Source organism: Pongo abelii, chromosome 3 (genome assembly GCF_028885655.2).
Source record: "Pongo abelii isolate AG06213 chromosome 3, NHGRI_mPonAbe1-v2.0_pri, whole genome shotgun sequence".
Classification (NCBI taxonomy): Eukaryota; Metazoa; Chordata; class Mammalia; order Primates; family Hominidae; genus Pongo; species Pongo abelii.
In genome coordinates this window covers 162,615,881-162,633,182 of record NC_071988.2, presented here as the reverse complement: position 1 = coordinate 162,633,182, position 17,302 = coordinate 162,615,881, and the positions used below count along the sequence as shown (strand labels likewise).

Here is a 17,302-nt window from a genome sequence, read left to right as displayed (position 1 = left end):
GATCACTTGAGCCCAGGAGTTTGAGACCAGACTGGGCAACATAGTGAGACTCTGTCTCTATTAAAATAAATAAAGAAATGAAAAAAGATTATTAAAAATATATATATATAGGCTTCAGAGCCACAAAAATCTGGATATGTTTGACAGTTTTTTTGTTGTTTTGGTTTTTTTTTTGTTTTTTTTTTGAAACAGGGTCTCACTCTGGAGTGGAGCGAGCCAGGCTGGAGTGCAGTGGCACAATCACAGCTCACTGCAGCCTTGATCTCCCCATTCTTAGGTGACCCCCTACCTTAGCCTCCCGAGTAGCTGGGACTACAGGCACACACCATCACACCCTGCTAATTTTGGTAATTTTTGTAGAGATAGAGTTTTGCCATGTTGCCCAGGCTGGTCTCGAACTCCTAGGCTCAAGTGATCCACCTGCCTTGGCCCCTCAAAGTGCTGGGATTACAGGTGTGAGCCACCGTGCCCAGCCTGTTTGATATTTCAGTAGTTAAGTGTGATGCCTATTCTTGGTAAGCACAAATAATAGAGGGCATTATTATTATCATCTTACTTAACCTGATTATAATTATAACTTTAGTTAGATGTGGATTTTGAAAAAGCATATTTTCGTTTGTTTCTAAAAATGTTTCAAATCACCGTGTTATTTTTGGGTTTTGTCTTTTGCCCTCTCTGAATATAAGTTTGTAATTTTTCTGGATGTAGAAAGTACAAGGGTGGCTTGGTAAATACAGGGACAGGTTAAACGTTGCTCCAGTGTATGGAGTAATACTCTTGCCTTCATTTGGTATGGAAACTTCAAAATTATCATCTTTGTGACTAAGATTATATTGGATAAGGCCATAATACAGATGATTTCTTCATTTGATTCCCTTTATTTAATTAGCTTCAAGTGCTATTCATGTGAGCTCAGTGATCCACATAGCCTGTTCTGAATCTGAAAATACTAGGTCAGTTGCTTTTTAATCCTTGGAGCCTTATTGGGTTTTTGTTTTGTTTTCTGCCATGTGATGAGTGGTTTTTATTTTTATATGCACATACAAATGTATGTGCATACATACACTTATGATCAATGAGAATTTACCATTTTAGTTATTCTGCAATACAGGTTTTTCTCAAGTTCTGCAGTCCCAGAAACAAAATGTATTATTCCTAGGAGGTAGGAAGAAAAAAAATGTATTATGAATCATGCACCACAAAAGAAATATCTGCCGAATATCTATCAATGGAGCCTTAAACCTTTGTTCTTAATCCTCAGAGGCCAGATGTGATAGAATCATTTTGGAGGTCCATCTTCTATTTATTTCAAGTAGACTTCATGACTTTAAGATAGATTACAAACTAGATGAATAATTAGACTAGGATGATTTCGTATTTTTCATCACTGCAGACAACATTAAAAAGTTTGCCCAGGTATATATTTAGGGCCTCTGGCCATTACCCTAAAAAACTGCTTTAAATGATAATGGTTCTTATTTTTGAGAAGTCAGTGTCTAAACCTATCAAGTGTTCTAGTTTTTAGCCACAGCAGAATGCCTTAACTTGCATTTCCTGAAGGATTCTCATACCCAACATCAGGGTTCTTTGTTATTCCAGCTGATTACACAATCGGGTCAGCTTGTTTTTCCTGCTGCATCTCTGTAAATGGGGCCTTTCCAGAAAATCGACAGCCAAGCCCTTCCTTTCTCTTCTGAGTGTCCTAACACAGTTTGTTCAAGCTGCTGGGTAAATAGATCAGTTCCTTGTCAGGGTCATGACAAAGGAGCTTCATATTATCTCACTTTAATAACAAGTTCTAAGACCTGAATTATTGCAGCACATGTATTTACCTACTTGAGAAATGGAAGAGCCATTTATAAGGAACATTTGGGATTCAAACACGTTTCCTTTGGAGTCTCAGGTTTTTAAGGAGTGGTCCAGAAAAAGTGGCATTTGTTCTGATATCTCTGAGAGGTAACTTGGAACCTTTTTTCTGGGGTGAGAAGTGGACAGAAGTGGCCACCTGCTTCCAGAAGTATTTTTTACTGGATTGATATCTTCAGATGGTGGTGGTGAATTCAGTCCTGGCTTTAGGTATCCTCGTACTTTTAGTGACCAGAACTTGGAGCTGGAACACCTGTCCTCACTGCTTCTTTGTGTATTTAGGAAAATGTTCAGAGAATGTGGTGCATTTGTGCAGTATACATAAATTTTAAAAGATACTTTTACATTATTCTCCCCAGAAAGTATCTGTTGGGTCTAGATAGAGATCCATAATTCAATTCCTAAAGCTGCTGTTTACTGATGGCGTTTGTCTTTTTTCATTTCTAAAATAGCATATGATGATAATGGGTTCATATAATGATACACAAAGTTCTTCTGACTCTTGAGTGGTGCTCTCACCATGCTCTGCCCTTTATCAAGTCGTCACACCAGGACCTTTACTTTTAGAGTTCCTGCTACACTGGTCATAGAATCCAGTCTTCTGAAACTCTTTGTATCTTAGGCTTGGATGTAGCCAGAAGAAACCTCCAAAACCTCTCTTGGCAGTACCGAAGCAGCCCCAAAGCACTGAGCACGCCGAAAGTCTTAAGATCCTGAGACTTACAGTCCCAGCACCCCTCCTATACATGGGAGCAGCAGGTGGCTAGCTATGACTCCAAAAGGCCAGCCTTTTCATGTGACACAAGTGTGGGAGGAAGGACAGAACACAGAAGACAGAACAAAAACAGCACAAGCAGAAGCAATAGGTTTGGGACTAGTGCTGTTAAAGGAAAATATACATGTAGGCATTACCTACCTCATGGCGAGCAGTAGAGAAGATAGCCAGTGGTGAGAACAATGTTGGTGGATGGTGGGGATTATGGGAATGATGGACAGTGGGCAGTGTGGGACAGCAGGTCCTGGGGCAGCAGAGGAGGCAACAGGTGGGGAAACAATGAGAGCAAACCTGAACTTCAATGCAAGATTACTCAGATGACTATTTGAAGATGGGGAAAGACACATTAGCCATGTGGACCTTCATATAATGTCAGTGAAGGTTGGAGGTACAAGTAGATGTTTATTGAATGAGTGCATTCATATGGGCATATACCATTTCTGCTATGGGAGTGTGTGTGTGGTGGGGATGTACATATAGAAATGTGTGCATAAAGAAACCTTTATCCTTTCTTTATGCATGAAGCATACAGGCTGGGCACAGTGGCTCATGCCTGTAATCCCAGCACTTCAGGAGGCCAAGGCTGGCAGATTGCTTGAGGCCAGGAGTTTGAGACCTACTAAAAATATGAAAACAATTAGCGGGGTGTGGTGAGATGCACCAGTAGTCCCAGCTACTGGGGAGGCTGAGGTGATAGGATCTTCTGAGCCCCAGAAGGTTGAGGATGCAGTGAGCCAAGATCATGCCACTGTACTCTAGCCTGGGCAACAAAGCATGACTCTGTCTCAAAAAAAAAAAAGGAGGGGGAGGAAGGGAAGGGAGGAGGAAGAGAAGAGGAAGGGGAAGGGAAGGGAAAGGAGGGGAGGAAGGGGGAAGGGGAGGGGGAAGGGGAGGAGGAAGGGGAGGGGAGGAAGGAGGAAGGGAAGGGAAAAGGGAGAAGGGAAGGGAAAAGGGGGAAGGGAAGGGAAAAGGGGGAAGGGAAGAGAAAAGGGAGAAGAGAAGGGGGAAGGGAAGGGAAGGGGGATGGGAAGGGAAGTGGGGAAGGAAGGAGGAAGGGAAGCTTTGAAAGCAGCGTGTGCAAAGCTGATAGGTCTTGTGGCTGATGGGCTTTTCTATCCACGACAACCAAGGAATAGTGTTGGATTCCATGGGATTCTGAAAGTAAAGTACCTGGTGTGATAACTTGGTAAAGGGCAGAGCATGGTGAGATACCAGTCAAGAGCCAGATTATCCTGGCTGAGCCCAGGCTCAGACTCTACAAGGCATATCTGTGATCAGTGTAGGCAGGGACAGATGAGAGGCAAAACAGATGAATTATGCCTCCTGGGTCTGCAGAACTCAGTCCTGTGGTTCCCAGGAGTACCTCTGTCCTGAGGTGCAGTCTGTCTGACAGTGCCAACAAGCACAGATGGAACAGCCGGGTGGAGGATTCATGGCTGGCATTTATTCTGCACAGGGCTCTCTCTGTGTCTGCTGCATGTCACAGCTGGTGATGGTGGTGACCTGGTTACAGACAAGGAAGGGCTCTGTATGTCTGAAAAAATTTTCCAATTAGTATTTAAAATTTTTAAGTTTAAAATATTTTAAAGCTCTCAAACTCCAAAATGACTCATTCGCTAAATATTTTAAATAGGCATTGTACTTTGCATTTGAACAGTATTTTTACTGTCCACGATGTGTCGACAGACATTAGCCCTTGTGATTTTCACAGTATTTCTCTGAGATGGGTAAAGGTTGTTGTTGTTGTTTTGTTGGAGTCTCTCTCTCTCCACAAGGTCTCACTCTGTTGCCCAGGCTGAAGGGCAGTGGCACCATCATGGCTCACTGCGGCCTCAAACTCTTGGGTTCGAGCTATCCTCCCACATCAGCCTCTGGCGTAGCTAGGAACTACGGGTGTGTGCTACCACTCCCAGCTAATTTTTTAATTTTTTGTAGAGATGAGGGTATCACTATGTTGCCCAGGCTGGTCTCAAACTCCTGGCCTCAAGTGATTTCATCTCTGCCTCTGAAAGCACTGGGATTAGAGGGGTGTGCCACTGCCCCCAGCCAGTTTTGTGTTTTTAATTGATCTCAGTTTTACAGAATTTGAGACAGAGATTAAGCACTTGTCTAAAGTCACCCAGCTGACTGGTGGCAGAGAAGGAGGAGGTACCCGGCTGTTCTGATTTCAAGGTCTTGCCATGACATTGTAGGACAGTTATCCCACTGCTTTTACATGTGGTAGCTTATGACCATGAAAGAGCAAGTGTGGAAAATATCCAGGAAGAGGAGCAATGTATTCTTCAGTGTTTTCAATGGACTCTTCTCCACTAAGATACCTGCTTTTTGTTTTTTTCTTTTAGACAGGGTCTCACTGTGTCATTGTCAAAGCTGGAGTGCAGTGGTGTGATCATAGCTCACTGCAACCTCGACCTCCTAGGCTCATGTGGACCTCTCACCTCCGCCTCCCAAGTAGCTGGACTACAGGCACATGCCACCATGTCTGACTAATTTTTCTTATTATTATTTGTAGAGACTGGGTCTCCCCATGTTACCCAGGCTGGTCTTGAACTCCTGGGCTCTAGTGATGCCCCCGTCTTAGCCTCCCAAAGTGCCAGGATTACAGTCGTGAGCCACTGCACTCAGCTGATACCTGCTTTTTATCCTTCACATAAGCATCCCTTGTAGGCAATTTTGATGTTTAGTCTCAAAGTAAAAGAAAGTACATGTGGGTTTTGTTTTGCCTTTCCTCAGTGTGTCTGAAATTTCTCATTCTCTCTCTCTCCTGAATTTCTTTCTCTCATTCTCTCAGAGATTTTAGTTCTGCCACAGTTCTGAGTATAATTGCAGATACATTTGTGTCTCCTGTCTTTCATTCTTTGTCAAGAATCAGAGATTCTGAGATGTTACTGATGACAAAGAACAGAGAGAAAAGACACTTTTAAGAAATCAATTAAAATATAACTTGGAAATCAAAGGAGAATCCTGAAGGGTGAATCAATGGAATCACAAACTCCTTCTTTAGTTCTGGAATGAGCAGTGCATACTATATGTTTATATGTATATATATATATATGACACACATGCATACACATATATATGATATACGGACAAATTATAAAAAGCCGTTTTTCTATAAGATCATTAACAATCATTAGGGGAATTTAGTCCAGTATCTTTATACCCCCACCCTGATGGCATACCTATTATGCCCTGCAGCTGTGAGCAAAAAGTAGTGATTACATATACTACAAAGCTGATTGTTTAAGTTTGGAGGTTGCCAGAAGAGTTATCTTAAATGCTTCTTATTATTGACCAAAATGTGGTGACTTGGTTGAGGCTGCAAGGATGACCTCATCCCATTACATTTCAAGGCAACTGTGCTAATGAGAGCCAGGCTGCTATTCCCTAGTGATAGTCCATTTTCACATCTCATTCATAATTGAAGTGAGTGAGAGTAATTTTTTGCCCATTATAGGAGGTGGTTACATCAGTTCTCCAGTGGCATACCAAAGCTCTCATATTGTTGCAACTTAACAACTGTAACCTAGTATCATAAGATCTATGTTACTCTGTAAAGTGCAAATTCTAGAAGGGAGGAAAGGGGAGGAATGTGCTAAACTCTAGTCCAGAAAAGTGAATTTGAGAAATATTGCTGCCTTCTGATCTGAAACAGTGTCCTCAAAGCCTCTGCACTCACCTAATCAAACTTGATTATAACACAACTTGATTATAATATTACTCTTGCGTTTCCACATCCTTAAATGTCTTGTGTGTGTGTCTCTTCTGGAGGAGAGAAAGCATTTAAAGGCAAAGCTCTTGGTCCGATAGTCTCCTTTGATGGTATAGACTATAATGAAAAAGTGAGCCTGGTTTTTAAAATATCTTTGGCATGAAATCTGACACGAATTATTATTTTCATTTGTACAGGTGGTTCCAGGAAAGAAATCACTGAACACTGGGAATGGCTTGAGCAAAATCTCTTGCAGACACTCTCCATCTTTGAAAATGAGAATGATATCACCACATTTGTGAGAGGAAAAATACAGGTAGTGGGATAAAAGAAAAACATTTTAATTGGAAATAATTTCAAATTTACAGAAATGTTGTAAAAATAGGAATTGAATAAAACGTACCTGTATACCCTTTACCCAAATTCACCTGTTAACATTTTACTGCATTTGCTTTCTCATGTGTGTGTTTGCCTCCTCTCCTGAATACTTCAGTGTGTATTTTCTAAGAATAGGGCTATTCCTTTTTTTTCTTTTATTGATAGCATGATATTTTACATATTTCTGGGGTACATGTGAGTGTTTTTTACATCATAGAACGTGGAATGATCAAGTCAAGGTATTTGGGGTAGTCATCATATAGAGTATTTATTATTTCTATGTGTTGGTAACATTTCAAGTCCTCTCTTCTAGCTACTTTGAAATAGACAATATATTGTTAACTATAGTCACCTAGTCGCTATGGAACATTAGAACTCATTTCTTCTAACTGTAAGTTTGTACCATTCACCAGCCTCTCTTTGTTCCCCGTCCCACCTTCACAACTTTCCGAACCTCTGGAATCTATCATTCTACTCTGTCTCCGTGTGACCAAGTTTTTAAGCTCCCACATGTGAATGAGAACATGCGGGATATTCTAGTAAATAACAACACTACATTTATCACCTGCAATATTTAACATTATATGTAAGTTTAACATTAATACCAGAATATTTGACACATATTCTAATTTCATTAACTGGCCCACTTAATGCCCTTTATAGCCTTCCCCACCCCCACTCCAGTATAGGTAATTATCTAGGAAGACATCGCATTTAGTTTTCATGTCTTTAGTCTCCTTCAGCCTGGAACATTTCCATAGCCTTTCCTTGTCTTCTATGATGTTGAGGTTTTTAAAGTTTACAATTCTGGTTTTTTACTAGAATGATTTCATTTTGCGTTTCGTCAGATATTGTGAATCGATTCAGTTGTTGCATTCCTGGATGGAATACTGCATAGGTGATCCTGTGTCCTTCTCAAGGTATTATTTCTTGAGGCACATGACACTCATTTGCCCCTCATTGGCGTTATGAGCCCAAGGTGTTATATCCAATTTCTCCATTGTAGAGTTACTAATTTTGCCTTTGCAAATAATAAACAGTTTTCTGTAAGAAAACATTTTCAGGCCACACAAATATATCACTCCTGGTCAAAATTTCTCTCTTGATTTAGGATTGATCCATTGATGATTTTTCATCTGAACCAGTCTTTACTGTGACAGTTTACAAGATGGTGATTTTATAAAATAATGCTTGTCCAATTCCAGGCCTCTCCCACATTTACCATTTGGCAACTATTATTCTACTATAAGCAAGAGCCTTCCTTCCATTTATTTATTATTTATTGATTATTGATATGGAATCATGGATTCCTGTATTTTCCAGTTGTTTGTGTTTCATTACTGGACTTAATTATTTTGGTGCTCACACTGTCCCAGATTTAGAGGGAGCCCCTGCAAATTGCCTCCTTTGTCCTTGTCATAGTCTCCTTTATTTATTTATTTATTTATTTATTGAGACAGAGTTTCGCTCTTGTTGCCCAGGCTAGAGTGCAGTGGTGTGATCTCTGCTCACTGCAACCTCTGCCTCCTGGGTTCAAGCGATTCTCCTGCCTCAGGAGGTCAAGACTGCAATGAGCCATGATTGCACCACTGCACTCCAGCCTGGGTGACAGTGACACTCTGTCGCAAAAAAAGAAAAAAAGGGCTGTAGGAAGAAACTAAAGCTTAGAAGTGACAATAGCCAGGAGAAATAAGTAAAACAAACAAAGACCAATTATGTCAAACAGCCATTTTCCTTTTTGTTTGTATTACACCAAAAATGTCAGATTTAATTCCCCTGAAACCAATTATGAGGAGGGATTTGCTATTAATGCAGTTATGTGTGAAAGAATGTCATTCATGTGCAAATGAATGGTTTAAGCTTTCACATATTGTCCAATAATCAAGGGAACCGACAAAGTTATTTGTTTTGAGACCTAATTAACTTTTATAAATTATAAATGTAGTAGTTAACTACAGATGCAACCATAATCCAAACACCTTATGTAGCATTTTGTGTATTTCTTACCAGACCTCCCTTTTCTTAACTTTTTTTTTTTTTTTTATTAGAGACAGAGACTCACTACATTGCCCAGACTGGTCTTGAACTCCTAGGCTCAAGCAATCCACCCACCTCAGCTTCCCAAAGTGCTGGAAGTACAGGCCTAAGACACCATGCCCAGCCTCCCCATTTTTAATATGCATATTGTCATAATAGAAGTCCATGTACATATAATTTTGTTCTCGTCTTTTTTTCTTGACCAGTATCTACAATATTGTTATATAATTTTTAGTTATTATTCCATAATTGACTTTACCATTTCTGTCTTTCTAGAAGTCACCTTAGCTTCTAGACTAGTGGATGGCAGGTACAAATAAAAATCCAGTTAATACTTTTGTTCAAACAGTGTAACTTTACCCACAGGCTATGTTTTTCCTCCTTTGGGGTAGATTACAAAATTTGGATGAATGGGTTAAGTAGTTTAAGTATTTTTAATAGACCTTAGTAGATATTGTCAGTTAGAATCTCTGTGTGATTACAGCATTGCTTGCTTTCAGCATTTTGGTTGTTTAAATTGTTTTTCAAATATAATAGGTAGAAGTTAAAGCTTAATGTTTTAGTTTTGTCTTTGGTTATTATGGGGTTGAATATTTTTTCATGTTTGCTAAGTTAAATTTCTCCTTTTTGTAAATTACCTGTCAATATTCTTTTGCATATTTAAATTTATATTGAACATCTGATATAATAGGATTTTCCAAAGTCATGAGAAGCTGTTGCCTAGAACTGGAATGACCTATTTTATATTATGTGAAACCTGTAGAAAAACCTGTAGAACCTGGGAAGGAGCTATTCTATCCCCGTATTCCATAATCTAGTCTACCTGGCTAAAAAATTATAGCCAACTAAGAAAGGGTTCTACATTCTGGATTATTTCCTTTTTTAGTGTTGAGAAAGTTGGTATTTTAGCCTTGTGGAGACTATTAGCCTTACTGTTGAAATGAGCTGGCAAAGCCTTGTCTGTTGATACTAGTATATTAGACCCTAGAGTGTTTCTGAGTGATGGTTCTTGACTGTATTTACTCTCATATATAAAAGCATTTTCTCTTTAAAATTTCAATGAGCAGGCCAGGTGCAGTGGCTCACGCCTGTAATCCCAGCACTTTGGGAGGCTGAGGCAGGCAGATCACTTGAGGTCAGGAGTTTGAGACCAGCCTGACCAACATGCAGAAATCAAAAATACACAAAAATTAGCCAGGCGTGGTGGTGCATGCCTGTAATCCCAGCTACTCAGGAAGCTGAGGCAGGAGAATCACTTGAACCCAGGAGGCGGAGGTTGCGGTGAGCTGAGATCGAGCTATTGCACTCCAGCCTCGGCAACAAGAGCAAAACTCCATCTCAAAAATAAATGAATAAAGAAATTCAGTGAGCATTCTAGAAATGTGGTATTTAATAGATCCTTAGATAGCATAGTTCTGCTCATGGTTTGTTATATGTCACTCATTCTCACATTCTCCTTATTTTGACTTTAGATAAGAGCGCTACTACAGTGACCCAGGAGAATAGCATGTTAGCCCACTTGAGGGTCTCCAGGCTTCTCTAAGTTGTTAGCCTTTGGTGATTCCCTGGAGGCCCAGCTGCTGCTTTCTATTAGCGGGTTCTCATTCAGTTATTTTTATGTACTCATTCATTTATTTAATCTTTCATTCATAGATATTTTTTGATCCTTCTCTAAAGGCACTGACAACTTTGAAATGTCACCTAGGCCACAGGTGTATTTGCCAACTGCGAAAGGCATTTTTCATCCCTTTTCCCTTCTGAATTGACTTCTCCTTCCCACCCACGGGTCCCATGCCCTCATGCTGCCTTCAGTTGTCTGAAGTTCTTAAAGTAACACTACCAACGCCTGCTTGTCCCTAGAATAGCCTGGGTCGAAAATTGAGCTCCCCCCCGGCCTTCATTGAGCTTAATGTCTTTGTTCTCTTGGTGGAGTGATATCAGTGGTAAATAGAGGAAAATATCCTTATGTTAGATATTTTTCCAGGGAAGCACATTGCTACTTCTATTGCTATCCATAATGCCCTCCAGTATGACAGAGGAACAGAAGTTAGCAACTTGGTACCTAATTTCTCAGGCATTGCTAACTCCAAAACAATTGTAGATTTAGAAATCTGCAACTCCGGATTATACAATAAAGACTAAGATATGGCCCCTTAAGATATCTTTTAATTTGGAAAAACAACAACATGGATTCATTTAGTAATATTGAACATCTTTTAGGTGCTAGATATTGGTAATTAAAATGTTCAAGACATTCTTTTTGTCTTTGGAATTCATATTTAGTGGTAGAAGGACATATAAACACGCTATTTTCCACCAGCATGTAAATTAAGACAACGCAGATATGAGAATGCTTAGAACCCATTTGGAACTGGGCTGGTTTCACAGGGAAGGTGGTATTTATTCTGGACCTGGAAAGGTTGACTTGGGAAGATTGAGAGCAGATTTTATGGGTTAAGATTCAGTGCAGATTTCTTTTCTCTTTCACTGAGAGCCTGTGAAAGATTTTAAGGCGGAATGCTATAGTCAGATCTCTGTTTCAGAAAGTGGCCATATGAAGTAAATCGGAGTGTGGAGAGTGTTGTCAGGATGCCATTTGAGAAGCTATTATATAGTAATTCCTGGACTGTGTAGAGGGATTTTGGGATGGTTTTGTTAGAAGAATAGGATGAAGACTTGTCTTGGGGCTGTGCTTGCATCGTAAGCCCACCATTTGCTGTTATGATTATTGTCTACATGCTTACTTTTAACTAGAATTGGACAGTGACAGAGATTATAGAAGACTAAAGCCCTTTCTCCTGCCATCCACTCAGCAGCACCACAACTACCGGCAACAGGGTGAAAGGTCTACAGTGGAAATAAGACTCAGGAAATGATTTCAACACATAATGCAGAGAGAGTCAACATTACTTCATGTGGGGGGAAAAGAATGATAGTTGAGAAAAGGCTCACAAGAGACTTTGGGACTTGGTAGGATTCACGAAACAGAACAGTCTGATTCCAGATTTTAGGCATGTAGAATGGGAGGGCCATAGGCAAAAAGGTGGGAAAGTGCAGAAATGACATGTTCAGGCCCCAAGGGTGCCTCAGGCTGGCTGGAGCACAGTTACTAATGGGACATTTGGGTCGGATGTAGTCCAGTGAGAAAAAGTTGTAGCATTGGTTGGATCCAAAAATGTACATGGGTCTAGGCTACTCTGGGCACACTGCCTGTGGGTTACCCTGCTTCATAAGGAGCAGCCAGTCTGCAATAAAAATAAAAATTAAAACATTAAAACAAACAAAGTGTACATGATTTAGATTTTTGGACTTTATAGTGGTGGTGGTTAGAAACCACTAAGTATTTTGGTAAGAATTTTGTGGTCAAATCCATTTTAGGAAGACAAATTTTTAGGGAGCATCAAGGATGCACTAGAAGCTTTAAGAACCCAAAAAGCAGGAATTCTAGGTATGAGGAGGCAGTTGCAATTTTCTATCCTTGGGCTACAGAGTGCTCAGTCATGTCAATGAGAATCTGAGAAGTTGGCCAGGGCTACACAGATACACAGTGATGCGGTGGGAGCATGAATCCAAGACTTGCATGCTCTAAAGGTCATGCATTTTTAGTTCTACCTTGAGATCAGAGAAAATGAAGATGAGGCGGGAGGGATTTGAGGATTACAAAGTCAAAGGTGGAATTCAAGGGAGCATTTTCCATCGAGATATATGTAGAAGCCAATTTTCAAGGAATTACAGAGGAACTGGGTAACAATGAAATGGCTTCTCAAGTTATTATTAATGATTGAATGGTAGATTAACCTGGTCACTTGCTATGCAGATGTTTCATTTCCTGTCTAACTGTCCAAAAATCCTGCATCTCATATAATTTTTGCTCTCATATCTACCCCTTTTCTGCTCAGATGATTACTTTTTTTTCCCTGTAGGCTCCCCAGTGTTATTCATGGCCCTGAGACAGTGAGTGTGGAGCTAAGTGTCAGTTAGTAACATGTGTTTGGTCTTTCTTTCCTCACTGGCTCATTCATGATGAATTTTTATTAATCTTGGAGAAAGGCAGAAGTTGACTTTTGAGACAACTCTACCATAACAAGCTTAGTAAAAACACTAGGACTAGCAAAATCTTTGTATCTCTTCATTTGTAAAGTAAAACTATAGGCTTCATTCCTAGTAAACTTAACAAAATAAAATTAGCACCAATAAAAATATAATAAAATCTATATTATGTGAAAATATCTTAGTACACAAATACTACTCATTAATTGGCTTAGAATTTGGGGGTTGCCATTGAAGAGCATTCCTCAATTTTTTTTTTTTAATTCAAGCCTTAGAAATTTTTTCTTCTGGAATATGTACATCTCTAGTCATATTAATACCAATTGTGTGCTTTGTGTTTTATTCCTTATTAGGGCATCATTGCAGAATACAACAAAATCAATGATGTAAAGGAAGATGATGACACGGAGAAGTTTAAAGAAGCCATTGTGAAATTTCATAGGCTGTTTGGGATGCCGGAGGAAGAGAAACTCGTCAACTATTACTCTTGCAGCTATTGGAAGGGGAAGGTCCCCCGTCAGGGTTGGATGTACCTCAGCATTAACCACCTTTGCTTTTATTCTTTCCTTATGGGAAGGGAAGGTAAGTCATCTAAAATTTCAGTAGGAAACTTTGGAAAGTCTACTGAGGTTTGCCCTGAACTCATAAACCACATCAAAATATCAGAAATAAATCTATAGTTATAACTAAGTCAATACTAATTTTTTTTACTACTGAAGTGAATTTAATTATTTTTCAATTCAAAATGGTCACTAAGTAATAAAGATTCACTAAAGGTGTAATTAATTCAGTAGACATGGATTAAATCTATAATTCTGACCTCAGAATTCACATGGCCCAGATTTACCTCTTAAAATGAACAAGCAAAACAAATATGGTATTATAAACTCAAAGGAGTTCAGTGGGATGGGGGAGTGGGGTTGTGAGACTGCAATATCTTGAAAGAGTTTTCAGGAATCAGATGTTGACCCAGGCTTGTTCCTTGTGCTCAGCGAAACTGGTCATCCGGTGGGTAGACATCACTCAGCTCGAGAAGAATGCCACCCTGCTTCTGCCTGATGTGATCAAAGTGAGCACACGGTCCAGTGAGCATTTCTTCTCTGTATTCCTCAACATCAACGAGACCTTCAAGTTAATGGAGCAGCTTGCCAACATAGCCATGAGGCAACTCTTAGACAATGAGGGATTTGAACAAGATCGATCCCTGCCCAAACTCAAAAGGAAGTCTCCTAAAAAAGTGTCTGCTCTAAAACGGTGGGTGATAGAAACCTTGTGTCTTCCAGACTTTAGAAATGAGAAACTCACTCATTCATTTATTCAGTGTAACCTTTTCTGACCATCTTCAACGGTTCTGAACATTCTTCTGTGTATAGACACAAAACTAAAAAAGACTAGCTGAGGTGCTGCCAGTTCAGAAAGTGAGACAGACATGACCTGCTCCAGCACAAGCAGCAGGCACTCTTCTGGTCCTGTGAACACAGTGCTGTGGGTGCACACATGGGGAGTGGTAGCCTCAGCCCAGCTGGGGAAGAGTGGGTAAGAAAGGCCTCTCAGTGGAGGCTGCTTTGAGCTGGGCTCTGAAGAGGTGATAGAAGTTACCTGTGCAGGTACATATCCATGCCTGGATATTTCAAGCAGAGGGAAGATGACGATGGGGGAAACACAAGGGAAAACACAGAGAGAAGTAACTTTGTCACATGGCTAGTAGGTGGCAGGGCATGGGATGAGGAGAGGCTGCAGAGAAGCCTCAAAGTCTGAATGTGAGAGCAGAGCTAGAGAGAGGGTGATGGAAAGTTGATGCCCCATGTGCCTGGAATTACCCTTCATCAACACAGGGAATGAGAGAAGGAGGAGCATGTCCAAGGGATACGATAGCTCAGTTTTGAATATGTTGAATTGAGGTGCCTGTAGCTCATCTAAGTAGAGATCAGTCCAGTAAGATATACAAAACTGGAAATCGTTGATGTGCATTTGGTAGTTGAAATCTAACCAGAGGTCTTTGTAATTAAGATGTCCTTGGTGATTTGAGACATGTTCAAAAGAGCAGTGTAAGATAGATGCTGCTACTGCAACGGATCAAATAAAAAATAAAAGACAAGGAAAGGGAACTAGGCAAATACAGACTTCATTTTCAAGAAATTCAGTGGTAAAGAAATTCAGGGGAGGATTGCTTTTTTTTTTTAGAGTGAAAAAGATTTGAACATAGTATCAAATGAAGGAGGCAGATGGGAAGAGTATTTTGGTGAGGGTAGGTGTGGGGACAGGAAGGGACATAGGGATAGTTATAAGAAAACTGATCATTTAAAAAGTGATATTTTGTAGAGAAAGCATGGAAAGGATGCTTGTGTGTCCTGATATAATACCTCTTCCTTTGGAATGGAGAGGAAGTAAGAGTAGGTGAGGATGGAGGTGACTTTGGAGACAGAAGGGAAGGAATTGGAGGGAGCTTCTGCATCATGGCCCTTTGCTCTGTGAAGTCAGAGACTAGACCATCAAGAGGCTGATGTCAGGTAGAAGCTTGAGGGGAGAGGTTTAAACAACTGACATGATGAGCAAAAACAAAGAACTCATTAGAGAAAAGATAGTAGTTAACAGAAGACCCAGCTAAGGTCAGAACCATAGTTGCCCAAGGTGAGTTGTTCCTGTGTCTTTTCCTGCAGTTTTGTTGTTGATTTGGGGTGGACAGTGAGGCCCAGTGGATTCATATGGCTGGTTTGCATTCTCATTAGGTCTTAAAAGATAAGGCCCCCCCTAAAGTGGCTTGGATAAGAGTAAATGCAGTGACCTCTTTAGAGTGTATTGCATTTCTTTAGAAAGAGGAGTTTCCTGTTCAGGCTTATTTTTGCTATGATTCTTTAACATTTACAGACATTGATTGTAAGTGACTATGCAAGGGACTGAAATATAGTAAGATAATTTTATTATGCTTTTGGGTCATTAGGTTGGGGTTAACTTCAATATAAAGAAAGCCGAGAAGCAGGGGATGAGTCTAGCAAGATTGAGGAGGGGGAAAATGGGCTGGGGGAACTTCCGCTGCTGCAAATTTAGAAGGTATGGAAACATTTTTCTCATGTGAATTATAATTATTGCTTTCCAGTGATCTTGATGCCAGGGCAAAGAGTGAGAGATACCGTGCACTTTTCCGGCTGCCCAAAGATGAAAAATTAGATGGCCACACAGACTGCACCCTCTGGACTCCATTTAACAAAATGCACATTCTGGGGCAGATGTTTGTGTCCACAAATTACATCTGTTTTACCAGCAAGGAGGAGAACTTATGTAGCCTCATTATCCCGCTCCGTGAGGTAAGTATCTGATAAAAATTGATATTTTAAGTTTCATTTGTAATACTTTTCTGGGTGAACCAGGAATACTTTTTTTCACCAACAATTAGTTGGCTTTTGAACACAGGTGAATGTTCATGCATCTTTGGTGGCACCTGCACTCTTTCATTTGTTGTCACTGCTGTGACTCTGGGACCTGTGAGATCTCTTCTTCCAGAAGCTGCATGGGGGTTTTTTAATGTAGGTTTTATTTTTATTTTATTTTATTACAGTCTTGCTCTGTCACCCAGGCTGGAGTGCAGTGGCATGATATCAGCTCACTGCAACCTCCACCCCCCAGGTTCAAGCGATTCTCCTGCCTCAGCCTCCTGAGTAGCTGGAATTACAGGCACCTGCCACCATGCCCAGCTAATTTTTGTATTTTTAGTAGAGACGGAGTTTCACCATGTTGGGCAGACTGGTCTCAAACTCCTGGCCTCAGGTGATCCACCCACCTTGGCCTCCCAAAGTGCTGGGATTACAGACATGAGCCACTGTGCCCGGCCTAAATGTAGGTTTTATTACAATTCAGGCTTAACAAGGCCAGCAATCAGGGGATGAGTGCTATTGAAATAGCTTGTTTTATGCACAGATCCTGAGAGGCAAGGGCATGCCACACTTTGTGCTGGGCCACACGTGGAAGCACCATGGTCAGAGGAGGCAGGAGGGAAAGAAAATACGGGCAAGATCCTTTATGTGATTTCAAGGGAAGAAATGGGCTACGCCGAGTAAACAGGCTTAGGCTTGGATAGTTGGAACAATTTCGGTGGGCTCTGGGGCATAGGGGTTGTCCCTAATTGTCCCTGGGTTAAAAAGGGCAGGGAAATAGTAGTCTTGAGTATAAGCATTCAGTAAAGGAAGTGGTTGAGGTGTGGGCTCCAGCTCGGTTGATTTGCTTTGAAAGCAATTTTCTAGAAATTGGCTAGCCCTGGGAAGGGTAAACCCTCCAGGGTCAGCAAGGCCCCCAAGATGTCAAAGCATCAAATACAGAAACTAGGAAACGTGTTTATTGTACCTGGCTCACGGTCTGAGGGCACCCTGGTCTAAAGGAGACAGTCTAGGTTGTGAGTCAGAAAGCCATGTGTTTGTTCGGCTCTGCTCCGCTGGTTTCCTGTGTTAGAACCATCGTGCTGCTGCTCACAATGGTAGATTCCTGAGTCC

The 17,302-nt window shown here is 40.7% G+C and overlaps 1 protein-coding gene across 1 annotated transcript in view; it reads left to right on the top strand.

Moving 5' to 3' along the window:
* TBC1D9 (TBC1 domain family member 9) overlaps window positions 1-17,302 on the top strand; it is a 134,938-nt gene that overhangs the window by 62,630 nt on the left and 55,006 nt on the right. Inside the window, exons 3-6 of the mRNA XM_024246319.3 lie at window positions 6,551-6,669; window positions 13,172-13,400; window positions 13,811-14,072; window positions 15,916-16,123. Of these exons, the coding sequence (XP_024102087.1) occupies window positions 6,551-6,669; window positions 13,172-13,400; window positions 13,811-14,072; window positions 15,916-16,123 (818 nt within the window). The remainder of the gene's footprint in view (window positions 1-6,550; window positions 6,670-13,171; window positions 13,401-13,810; window positions 14,073-15,915; window positions 16,124-17,302) is intronic.